This window comes from Nicotiana sylvestris, chromosome 2 (assembly GCF_000393655.2).
Source record: "Nicotiana sylvestris chromosome 2, ASM39365v2, whole genome shotgun sequence".
NCBI classification, from domain to species: Eukaryota; Viridiplantae; Streptophyta; class Magnoliopsida; order Solanales; family Solanaceae; genus Nicotiana; species Nicotiana sylvestris.
Window position 1 is genome coordinate 148343424 of NC_091058.1, and position 13226 is coordinate 148356649.

Here is a 13226-nt window from a genome sequence, read left to right on the forward strand (position 1 = left end):
CCTCGAACCGGCTAAATCTCTAGCTCGCGATGCCTTTGCCCCTCGAATCGACCTCTACGCGCGTCGAATCTATCTAAAATAAGAATGAGGACGTCAAAATATGCTAAGGGAAAAAAGTCCAAGCGAAAACAATCAATAAAGGGCACAAATCCCGAAATTACCAAAACCCGACCCCCGGGCCCACGTCTCGAAAATCAGAGATTTTCACACCAATAGATTCCTTATCTCCCCACGAGTTCATACATATCAAAATTTCTCAAATCTGATCCCAAATGGTCCTCCAAATCCCCAATCAAAAGTCCAAATTTCTAAGCCCTAGCTCTTCAATTTTTAGCTTACTTTCCATGATTTTCTAGGTGGAATTCACATAATAATCAAGTTTTAAGCCCAAGAATCTTACCTCCCAACAATTCCCCTTGAATACCTCATCAATATCCTTCAAAAATCTCCCAAAATGACCAACTATGGAGGAAATAAACCCAATTCCTCGCGGACAAGACGAGTTTAAAAACATTCTGCCCAGGCCTTATTTCCTTCTTCGCGAACGCGGTCAAATCCTCGTGTTCGCGAAGCACAATATTACTTTGACCAATTTTTCCTCTATGCGAACGCGACATGACCATCGCGAATGCAATGGTTCCTCAACCTTACCCTTTGCGAACGCACACCCTCTCTCGCGAACGCGAAGAACAAACATGACCTCAGACGACTGACCAAAAAGACCCTACGCGAACGCGATGCACGAGCATCCAGCCCCTTCGCGAATGTGAAGCCTCCCTCGCGAACGTGAAGGCTAAGCTTCCACTGACCTCCACTGACTCTTCACGAATGCGAGGGTCCACTCACGAACACGAAGAGTAAAAGCCTGCAACAGTTGAACCTGCAACTTCTGCAATTTTTCCACCTTCAAAATGATCCGATTGACCACCTGAAACTCACCCGAGGCCCCTGGGACCTCAACCAAAGGCACAAAAATGTCCTAAAATCTTATTCAAACTTGTTCCAATCACCAAAACACATCAAACAACATCAAATCACCCAAAACACATCGGATTCAAGCCAAACTTTCTAAATTCTTCTGAATTACGCTTTTGATCAAAACCCAATCAAACCACATCTGAATGACCTGAAATTTTGCACACATATCCCAAATGACACAACAGAACTACTGCAACTCTCGTAATTCCATTCGGAATCCTATATCAAAATCTCGCCTACCAACTGAAAATTGCCAAAATATCATTTTCGCCAATTCAAGCCTAAATCTACTCCAAACCTCCAAAACCCATTTTGATCACACTCCTAAGTCATAAATCACCTCCTAAAGCTAACCAAACCATCAGAACGCACATATGAGTCCTCCATCACATAAGTCAACATCCGGTGGACTTTTCCAACTTAAACTTCCTTAAAAGAGACTAAGTGTCTCAAACCTTACCAAAATCATTCCGGGCTCTATCCGACCAACCCGATACCACAAAACACGGATAACAAAGCATAAAGAAGCAGAAATAGGGAAAACGGAGCGGTAACTCATGAGATGACTGGCCGAATCGTCACAAGGACTCCTTACTTAAAAAGAACTCTATCCAAGATAAGGGAAAAGTTAAAAGTTGAAGTTGACTAGAAATCTTCTACCAAAGAAGAGTAAAGCATTATAACTCTAGTTAATATTTATCTACTAACTCTATATATATCAGTTGTGTTCTCTTTTATAGGTGATGCACACATGCTGAAGTTAAGCACGAATTGAGAGCAAAATAGCAAGGCATTTTGTGGTCAATTCCTATGAGATTAAAGAGTGTGATCCTGAAGCTACACGAACCAAATTGAAGAACCAGCTCCATAAAGAGTTTCATGTGTCTTTCTTTATTTCTATTTCAAATTGTAGTAGGCATTTTGAGTTGTACCTTTCAGCTTTCTAAGAAGCAAATTGTACTAGGTACCTTAGTTGTATCTTTCAAGTTAGAGTTAACTTGAAGTAGTCGCAACAGCTTATGACGTGTTTCTATAAGGGTTAGAGTTAATCTATAGGTTTGCAAAGGTTGTAAACTCGAGTTGTATTGTTCAAGTTAGAGTTAACTTGAAGCAGTCGCAACAGCCTGTGGCTGGTTGCTATAAGGGTTAGAGTTAATCCTTAGGTTTAATAGAGGTTATAAACTCAAGTTGTATAGTTTAAGTTAGAGTTAACTTGAAGCAATCACAACAACCTATGCTGGTTGCTATAAGGGTTAGAGTTAATCCTTAGGGTTGCAAAAGTTTGTAAACTTTGTTGTTGGCTCAAAGTTGTAGTTAAGTGTTTGGAAAAAATCCTACTAGTAGTAAGTCGTGGGTTTTTCACCTTGTGAGCCGGGTGTTTTTCACGTAAAAATAATTGTGTTCTTTACTTTTTGCATTTATTATTCCGCAATAGTAGTATAAGGAACACATAGAAGAACAAGGTCTTTCTATAATCTATGCACACAAAAATTGGATATCACACAAATCACTCCCCCTCTTGTGTGGTATTGAAGTATAAAACATCAATTGGTATCATAGCGGGTTATCCTTGAAGAGGCTAACACCTTAGGAAAAGATCAAGATGAGTACACTACCTGAAAACTGTAAAGAGAAATCCACCACTAGGCCACCATTATTCAATGATCACTACTATTTTTTGTGGAAGGAGACGAGAAGAGAACACTTGCAGATGACTGATTGATGCTTTAAATGTGGTAAAAAGAACCACATGATCAAGAACTGTCCTATATGGGAAGTCGAGTGGAAAAAGGAGAAATCTAAAAGAAGGATTGGAAAGAAGGAGCAAGTTAATGACAAGAAGAACTACAACAAAAGGTCATCCAAAGCAATGGTGCTACTTGGAAAGATAGTTCAAATGAGGACACTGATGATAATACTAAACGAGCTCTCATAGTAATTCGAGAATTTGAAGATGAACCTGATGAAGAATCTGAGATAAGTTTTTTAGACCTTAAGGATAAAATTAAACTCCTTTCTAAAGATAGACTATCAGAATTATTGCTAACTTTAATTGATGAATCTAAGAATATAAGTTCTGAAAAAATAGATGTCTAAAGAATGTGTGATTTTGAAAGCTAAGTGCAAAAACCTAATATTTAGGGTTAGTGAAATTGTAAGTGAAAATACTGTGCTGAAGAACCAGGTTCATGCACTTGGCTCAACTGTCCTAGAGCTTAGATTTGAAAATATAAAACTGAAATTAGGAACAGGTAAAAAGACAGCTGATCACACACAACTCACTTTAGAAGAAAATGTAGGAAAAATGAAAGATGAGTTGTACACAAAAGATGAGCAGGTAAGAATCCTAAAGAAGGATCTAAGCAAGGTCAAGCATGAGCTAGACAGAACCTGTAAATGGAACAGGTCCTCCGATACACTTTCATGGCTACAAGAACACCATAGTAGCAACATAAAAGGACTTGGATTTGGGAATCCAGCACCTAAGTGGGATCATAAAAGCAAGTACCTCACACTTCCTAAGAACAAAATTTGCACACCCTATGGTAAAACGGGTCAATATAAAAGTGAATGCACTGCTGTCGCATCCCATTTTCTCGTGAAAGTGAGTTTCGACATGTGACAACTCTTTTAAGTGGGTATTAAAAGAGAATAGTCGCCACCTAACAATTTTAAGGTGCGTTGGGACACCTATTTTCAAATAACTCTATTTGATTAGTCTATATCACCAAAGATCGGGTAAGGAATCAAGTTATCTCAAAGAGAAGGTGTTAGGCACTCTTCGAGGTCCACAATGGTGGGTCCGACCAAAGTTTACACTTATGCGGATTATAAATTATAATTGTCCTACGTGATCATATAAGTGAGGGAAAACACGGAATTTAAAGGTTCTATTTATGAACACGTGCAAAGAAACCAGACAATAACTATATGAATCAATACAAGTCTTTAGATGTAATACGATACAACTTGATTGGTCCATATTTAATAACTAAGTGTGACTAGAAAACATATAAAAAGGGAGGTGGGTCCTATGTTTTTTAGCTTAAGGATCACCCCGTGCAACATAAATAATACTTCGCAACTCCCTTGAGGTAAGGTTGTTCATATTATTCAGTTGATACAGACTATCATCTCCCGCTACCCGATTACTATGTTAAAGTTGTTTACCTAAATGCGTTCTAATTTAATTCTATGTCGTGCCCTATGCGTGCACTATCCTTCCCATGCCCATGGTCTTATAGGCATGATATCTGGATTAACAAAGCATATGTTATTACATCTTATATGCATGCTGTCTAAGTGCTCAGTAGTAACATAAAAACACGTATAACAAATACTTATGCTTGAACAGTGTACAAGTGAAGTGTGCATGAACCCCATAGGCATGATTTCTATGAGTGATTAAAATAGGAGCATGTCGAACAAATAGCAAACAAGGCAGTTAATCCTATAGGCAAGTTTTCTAGCTGTTTATGCGAGCATTGGAATATCCCAGCTCCCTTTTCCTACTAATTTCCCCATCATTTAGTTTTACAAGTATTACAGACCAAGTTGAACGATTAAATGCCCAAATACAAATAAAGAACAATCCAGTAACATATCTGGGCCTTCAAGTATGCTTAGAACTTCATGCGGACAGCAGACCCAAACTCCAGGTGCAGACAGTATGCTTTAGATCCCAAATACCAAAGGCAGGCCCAACATACCAGGCCCAAACAATCCCAGTAATTAAGCTAATGGATACCAGATTAGCCATACCACCAATAGTACTACGCATGGAGTAATTTAAACACTTAGTTTTCACAACTGAAAGAACTACAGTTCCAACTAATATACAAGACCATGTTAAGTTGACATACATCAAAGATACATACGGGCTAGTAATTTCAGAAAAAACAAGATTAACAAAGGCAAGATAAGGTACCACCAAACCACTGCAAACATTGTTTCAAAATAGAACCAACTCAAAGAATTGCATGCGACGGCCCAAGCAGAATCATACATATGAAAAGGGTGGAAGATAATCTTCCTATGAAGATTCTAACAGGAAAGCCTTACATAACAATCACACTGGTAGCATAATTTGGCAAACGTACTTAGTTGATCATGAGATATAACAAGATGCACACTAATTGCAACACAAGTGTCACGCCCCAAACCTTGTGAGGCGTGGCTGGAACCCGGTGCCGTAGTGGCCCGAACGAGCTACTTTGTAACTCATTCATTCCTTTTATAACTGTCATGAGCTAATATGGCCACAACTCGTAATGTTCAATTATAAGTGGGCAAATGTTATATCAATGAACTATCGTTCATAAAACATGAATACATATGGACCATCAATGCCTCTGATATACTGTACATAATAAACCTGTGTACAAAGCCTCTAAGATTGTTTGATATAAAATGGTACAAGGTACCGGCCTACCCATAAGTCTGTAGCAAAACTCTGACACGATGACTTATAGACTCGGTTGCACTCCGAATAAGATGGAGTCTTACCAATCCTTCGCTGAATGCTAACCTTGTTAACCATGAGGGCTCGTCAAACTAAGTGTCTATACCTGCAGGCATGAATGCAGTGTCCCCAACAAAAGGACGTCAGTACGAATAATGTACCGAGTATGTAAGGTAGAACTGAACATAACAGTAAGTCAACATTAATTAAGGATATGGAAGAAACATGGAGTAAAAGACTCAACCTATAAGTCTGGATAGATTCGTAAATCATGAAATACTTATAGCGTCATGCATATACGTATAAATGTCATGTTGTGCATAGGTACATGTGTCATAACATCATCAATCCTCTGAGAGCATCCTATCATATCATCTCGGCTACTGTGGGCAAAATCATCAACGTATACCAGCTGATCAGGTGGTGGTGCGTATATAACACCATAACCTTTCCCATATCCCATATACATATACATATACATACATACATACACACACACACACACACACATATATATATATATATATATATATATATATATATATATATGTATATATACGCGTATATAACGCCATAACATCATCACGCCTCTGAGTGCATCCCATCATATCATCTCGGTTACTGTGGGCAAATCATCAACATATACCAGCTGATTAGGTGGTGATGCGTATATAATGCCGTAACCTTTTCCCGTATCCCATATACATATATATACTTATATACGCGTATATAACACTGTCTGAGTCATGGGTAAATGCACATGTATAAATGAATGAAATGCGTGAAAATATGTAATAATCTCAATATTCCTTTCGGATAAACTTTATCAACTACGTATTATTCCGAGACCCATGAATAGAAGGTATAATAATATGACACATGGAAATTCAAGAACATATGCACCTCTAACACTTCTATGAATAAAGTCATTTATGGAAGTTGTACATTTTCTCATTCGTTTGTGTCGTATAGATCATGCCCAAAGAAATAAAGGATATACTTAACATACCTGAGTCGATTCTCTTGACAATTCCTCTAACATACGTTAATTACGACAAACACGTGACGACAAGATCGGAGTAGGGAAAAATTTGTATGATATTCTTATATGTAAGCTGTATTCTATAGAGTAACCAGATACTTTAGTATAACCAGATACGTTGGTACAATATGCATGAACATCCTTTATAGTGTTTCATTTCTATAACCCCAATAGTAGATTATCGAATCCAAAAGAAATAATCTTCGTGGCTCATTTTCTTCTTTTGGAAGCAAATAGATATTTGACATTTGACAACAAGTGCAGGGTATGAAGAGACCATTATAAGGTGTTGATCCTCTCTTAGCAGTATAGGTAATACAACACAACCTAGCACGAAGGACACCTTCCCCAATTAGTCAATTAATAAACCAACGGCACCTCAATCTCAACTGTTGCCAACAATATAATCCCCTATATATCTGCTCCATTCAGCTTATTTAATACCAAGATTGCTAAGTAGGTTCTTTTGCTTAGCAAGATATGAAAAGGTAAGGTATTAGATTGAAGAATTTAGCTTCACAATGATAGAATAAAATAGTAACTTAGTAAACTTTCAGCATTTCTGAAACTTTCCTCCTACTTCCTCACTACTTTTTTCTTATCTTCAAAGCTTTGTAGAGCAGATATGAATTCTTTCATATTAACAGTATAATACTTTACCTTTTTGGTATGGTTTTATCAATGAACAACTAATTCAACTAATTCTCTAAGTGTGACACATATGTAAGAGCTTAAGAGTCACCAAATGTAAATGAGGGTGCTGCCACTTTGGGGTGGGGAAGAAATTTTAAATCTTTATTCAACTTATTAGTTAATTAGGTAATGTCCCGTTATCCGGTAATTAACCAATTACCCGCATAATTAAGAATTATCTCAAATTACTTGAAATTCTACTTATTTAATACACTTTATATATATCTCACTAACATGGTCATGTGGTACCATATAAAATTAATACATACACTATTTCCTTAAGATATCCATGTAAAAATACATATATTTTCTCAACTTATAATTTTCTAATCTCATATGAAGAGTAAAATTTTTGTACGCTTAATTCTTAAAATGTAATCTTCTTTTCTTGTGAGAAAATAATTTATATTTTTACAATAAAGAAAATCTCATAAAATTTCTCATATCATGAGTATAATTTAAAACATATTCGAAAGTAGTAATATTAATAACTATATAAAATCACATATTTTTTTCCAACTATTTTTCAAAAACATTCCACTCAAAACACCATAGCAAATATATATATATATATGTTGTTAAACTTATAGGGTGTAACAACACGTTTCTAAGAACTCATAGCAGGTAAAGAATATGTCAACCTTAAGCTAACAAGACAAGTAGACATTAGGATCCATGATGGATGAAAGTATCAACCTTAAGTTAATGGGATAGGTATTATTAAGCCTAGTGCTAATTGATCATATGTAGGAAGAGGGTAAACATTGAAATTGACACTAGAAATCCCTAGGCAACACTTGTCAACATAGAGTCGAGCAGATCACATAATGGAATTACAAGAAACATGGCATGCTATCTTTTAGAGATTCAGGCTGTGATGACATTCAAAAATTACATGATCATTGGAGAAGATAACAAGCTACATATGAACGAATTAAAGAAATAGTGCATATGAACTCATTCAGGGCAATGAATTAGTTCCTCGCATGGGTCTGGAGTGGGGAGATAGGATCACAGCACATAGAACAATAACATGCTTAAGAAATCCAGAATCCAGGTTACTAAACTAGTTAAGTCACAGTGTTAGGAAAACTCAAGGATCACAGACTAATCTTGAAGCAAATAGGGCTGTAAGCAGAAATAGCAGTGTAACACATTGGTTCACAAACAAAAGATGAAACTATAAAGGCCAAAGGACTTACCAGTTACTAATTGACAAACAAGTAGACAAGAAGAATAATTTCAACAATATCTAAATGGCAATAGCAATATGAGCAGTTGAACCCAGGAATCTCAGTGCGTCAGAGATCCTAAGGGTTTCGAATGAACCTCGGACAGTGCTCACATTGAGAAAGGTCCAATAATTGAATTCCGGTGGCCTTGGCTTTCAGATGGATAAGAGATTAGGCCTCAGAGTAGTATAAGACAAGTCAGAGTGAGAGAATAATAGTAGTTTCGGTAATCAAGTGATAGTCATTCAGACTTAGATTGGGAACGAGGAAAGGGGATTTATATAGTAGTAAAATTGCATGAACAAACAAGGAAACATAGATAATCAAACACAAAATAAGGAAAGAAAATCATGCAAAATCAATTTAGAATCAATTTAGGAGAAAAAATCGGGCAAACCCTAGTTCAAGAAGGAGAACAGAAATAATCAGAGATCCCACTGAATCGAACCCATATAGCATGGTAATGAATGTATGTAGATGAGATATCATTTGGATCTAAATAAAATGGAGCTTGATTCCCATGATTCGGAGCCTGGTACTTACTAAAAATAGGCAACTACTATATAATACCAAAATAGTGTGAGAAACAACGAGACATAGCATAAATAGAAAGGGAATCATGAAGTGATTCCATGTTGAGGTCGGAGTTGGAGAGGATAAGGGAGGTGGCTGCTAGGCTTTTTTACAAAGGAGAGAAGAGGAGCGTTTGAGGGTGGCGATTTAAGAGAAATGGTAGGGTTTCAGGGGTTTGATTAATTAAAAGGGAGGGATGGTTTATGGGTCGTTGATCATCTGAGATCAACAACCAAGATTAAAAGGGACGTAGGGTGAGTATTTTAAATGGGTCACAGCCCGGTCCTTTAAAAAAGGTCATTTGGTTTAGGTTGGGAGTTGTTGGGTGAGGGTGCGGGGGTTTTGGGCTGGTGGATTGGATCCGAAATTCGGCCTATTTTAGGCCAGATTTTAAACAAAAGAAATTAGGGGGAAATAATTTAACAAAATAGTTAAATAAATATAAAAACTATTATTTATGAAACTTAATATTTTAAAATAACATTAAAAGATTATAAGAATATAAAAAATTATTTTGACCTTGAATAAAATGATAACTGCAATTAGTGGTAAATTATAGGCTATTATTGCAAAAAAATGCATAAATAGTTCAAAAATGCAGATGTAATTATATAAAATAAAATAAAATGTTATAAAGTGTATATGTAGGTGTAAACAATAAATTCGGATGATTAAGTCATCACAAAATAATTTGAAGGAGTAATTAATAAATATTTGAACAATTTAAATGCAAGAAAAATAATTTTAAAGCTTTAAAAATTATAGAAATACTTATATGTAAATTAGGTAATGATGCAAAATAATATTTTGAATGTATATGAAATACATTATAACATATTAGGGAAAATTGGGTATCAACATGTCTTCTTTGTTGATTCCGCATGTCCGTTCTTGCTAGGGTGATAAGGTGTTGACAAGATCTTTTTAATCTCGTGATCTTCAAAAAACTTGTTTACCTTGCTGCCGATGAATTGCTTCCCATTTTCACATACGATCTCAGCCGGTATCCCGAACCGGCATACTATGTGGTACCAAATGAAGTCAATGACTTTTTTTTTTTGGACTTTATCAAATGCTTGAGCTTCGACCCATTTGGAGAACTAATCAGTCATAAATAGTATGAATTGAGCCTTACCAGGTGCCCACGACAGGGGACTAGCGATGCGCATTCCCTATTTCATGAATGGCCATGGGGACAAGACTGAATGGAGTAGCTCTTCGGGTTGATGAATCATCGGTGCATATCTTTGACTGCTGTCGCATCTTCGTACAAAGTCCTTTGCATCTTTATCCATGTCGATCTAGTAATAGCCAGCCCTGATTATCTTCTGAACCAAAGATTCTGCCCTTGAATGGTTTCTATAGGTGCCTTCGTGAACTTCCCTTAAGACATATTCGGTATCTCCCGGCCCCAAGCATATGGCTAGCGGGCCGTCGAATGTTCTTCTGAATAGAGTTCCTTCGGACATGCTAAACCTGGCCGCCTTCGTACGCAGAGCTCTCGATTCTTTAGGATCCCAGGGCAATTTCCCAGTCTACAAATAGTCTGAGGGGTTTTCAATGTCTTTGCCTTATGTTTTGATGATCTAACAAACTTACTGTCAAGAACCATATAGGGAACCTGCCACACTTGGTACACATTACAAATGAACGGATTCCAGCCTGGACTCCAGCTAATGTGAGCTGTTGCTAGTGTAGAAAATGGAGAAACAAGACAAGGACCTGATCCCTTGTGTTTCCCGGACAGCAGTATGAAAGTTAATTGTGCACAACTGGAAAGTGACTACCACAGAAACAGTGCACACAGTGCAGCAGTTTTGCAGTCACTTGCCCTTGACCTACCAAGTGCTTACATCATTCAAGTGATATCATCAAGGGTGTATTAACAAAAACATTATAACAAAACATCACTTGAACAGTTGAGAATTCACTTCAAGCATTCAAGCCTTCTGCAACAATGAACTCAATTCTCAAGAGCTTGAAAAACAAAGTTAAACGCTACTACGGACCAGTTCCTAAATCCAGTATTTTGTTATCCTTAGTTGAGTTGTAACTTTGTGATTGTTCTTATTGTAATTCCTAAATTGCTTAGTTAGAAGCGTTGGTTAGGAACCCCTTTGTAAAACTATAAACTTGCTGAGTTTGTGTTGTGACTAGAGTTAGTCATAAGTTAAAGATTTTGTAACTAGTGAGTGACAAAGTGGCTTGTGATAAGTGTATCACAAGTTAGTTGAGTTGAAGTCTTTGTAATAGAGTCATTACAAAGTGACTTGTAATAGAGTGTTTACAAGTTAGTGAAGTTGAAAGCCTACAAGTGTAGGTCGTGGTTTTTGTCCCCTTGAGTGGGATTTCTCTACGTAAAAATCCCGTGTCTCATTTACTTACTGTTTCATTAGTATTCTCAGTGGAAACTCATAGAGGATTAGGTACTCTATAGTTTGGTGGACTCATATAAACTAACAATTGATATCAAAGCGGGTTCCTCCTATCAGGCTAACATCTAAGGATCTGTATGGCTGCTCCACCAAATTTTGAAGAAGGTCAATCTATGTACAGACCACCCAGGTTCAATGGGCAATACTATGGGTGGTGGAAGACAAGAATGCATGATTTTATCGTGGCTAAGGATTCTGAGTTGTGGGATATCATATGTGATAATCCTTACATCCCAACAAAGGCACTTGCAGAACTTCCATTCTCAATGCCAAAAATCAAAAAAGAATACACCGACGCAGACAGGAAAGTTGTGGAGAAAGATTTTTGTGCCAAAAAGATTTTGGTATGTGGAATAGGATCTAATGAATACAGTAGAATTTCTTCTTGTGAAATTGCAAAGGAGATATGGGAAGCTCTGCAAACAACACATGAGAGAACCACTCAAGTAAAGCAATCTAAGATTGATATGCTCACTACCGAGTATGAAATCTTTAGAATGAAGGACGATGAATCTACTCATGATATGCACACATGATTCACCTCCATCATAAATGAGTTACACTCACTTAGTGAAACCATTCCTAGGAACAAGCTAGTGAGGAAAATTCTTAGTATCCTGCCCAGTTATTGGGAAAGCAAGGCGAATGCTATTACTAAAGCAAAGGGCCTACAGAAGCTGACCATAGACGAGCTGATTGGAAATCTGAAGACCTACAAGATGAATAAGAAGATAGACAGTGAAAGAAGAGAACCAAATAAAGAAAAGAACCTGGTACTCAAAGCTGATAGCAATGACTCGAGTGAGGAGGGCAGTGACATGGCTTACTTAACCAAAAGATTTCAGAAGATGGTTAGGAGAAAAGGAGGAACACTGAAAAGGGGCAGCTCTAGCAAACTAAATAACTATGATCTCTGCCATAAGTGTGGAAAGCCTGGGCACTTCATCAAAGACTATCCTCTCCTGAAGCAAGACTACTCCAAGTACAACCCGGAGAAAGAAGCTAAGAGGAACCCGATTCCTAATAAGGACTTCAAGAGGAAGAGATCTGCTGAAAATATAGTGAAACTGTAATGACCCAGCCGGTCGTTTCATGAGTTACCACTCTATTTTTCACATTTCTGCTTCTTATTTTCTTGTTTAGCTGTACTATGTGATATCGGGTGGGTTGGCTCGGGTTTGGAGAGATTTTGGAAAAGAATGAGACACTTAGTCTCTTTTGAGTAAGCTAAGGTTGGAAAAATCAACCGGATGTTGACTTATGTAAAAAAGGGTTCGGATGTGAATTCCAATGGTTCAGATAGATTTGGCACTTAGGAGCGCGATCGGAATGGGTTTTGGAGATTTGGAGTAGAATTAGGCTTGAATTGGAAAAATTGGAATTTTGGCGTTTTCCGGTTGATAGGTGAGATTTTGATATAGGGGTCGTAATGGAATTTCGGAAGTTGGAGAAGGTCTGTTGTATCATTTGAGACGTGTGTGCAAAATTTTAGGTCATTCGAACGAGGTTTGATAGACTTTTTGATCGAAAGCGGAATTTGGAAGTTTTGGAATTCTTAGGCTTGAATCCGATGATGATTTGGTGTTTTGATATTGTTTTGAGTGTTCCGAGGGTTGGAAAAAGTTTGAATGATGTTATGGGATATATTGACATGTTTGGTTGAGGTCCCGAGGGCCTCGGGTGAGTTTTGGGTGATTGAACGGATCAAATTCAAGTTGGAGAAGTTGCAGAAAATTTGCTGTTGGTGTTGCAGATATTTGACCTTGTCACGAACCCAGTTCACCTTCCGTGAACTGTCGTGACAACACCTA

At 37.3% G+C, this 13226-nt stretch overlaps 1 protein-coding gene across 1 annotated transcript; it reads left to right on the forward strand.

The window, feature by feature from the left end:
- The first annotated feature begins 11492 nt into the window (after nucleotides 1-11492).
- On the forward strand, nucleotides 11493-12488 carry LOC104211092 (uncharacterized). Its single transcript, XM_009760091.2, has 2 exons — nucleotides 11493-11896; nucleotides 12002-12488. The coding sequence occupies exons 1-2, from the start codon at nucleotides 11493-11495 to the stop codon at nucleotides 12486-12488; spliced, it is 891 nt and encodes a 296-aa protein (XP_009758393.2).
- Nucleotides 12489-13226: the final 738 nt, after the last annotated feature.

Coding starts and splice junctions, on each gene's coding strand:
- LOC104211092 (XM_009760091.2), top strand. CDS start 11,493: ATGGCTGCTCCACCAAATTTTGAAGAAGGTCAATCTATGTACAGACCA. Junction 11,897..12,001: donor ATTGATATGCTCACTACCGA/GTATGAAATCTT, acceptor AACCATTCCTAG/GAACAAGCTAGTGAGGAAAA.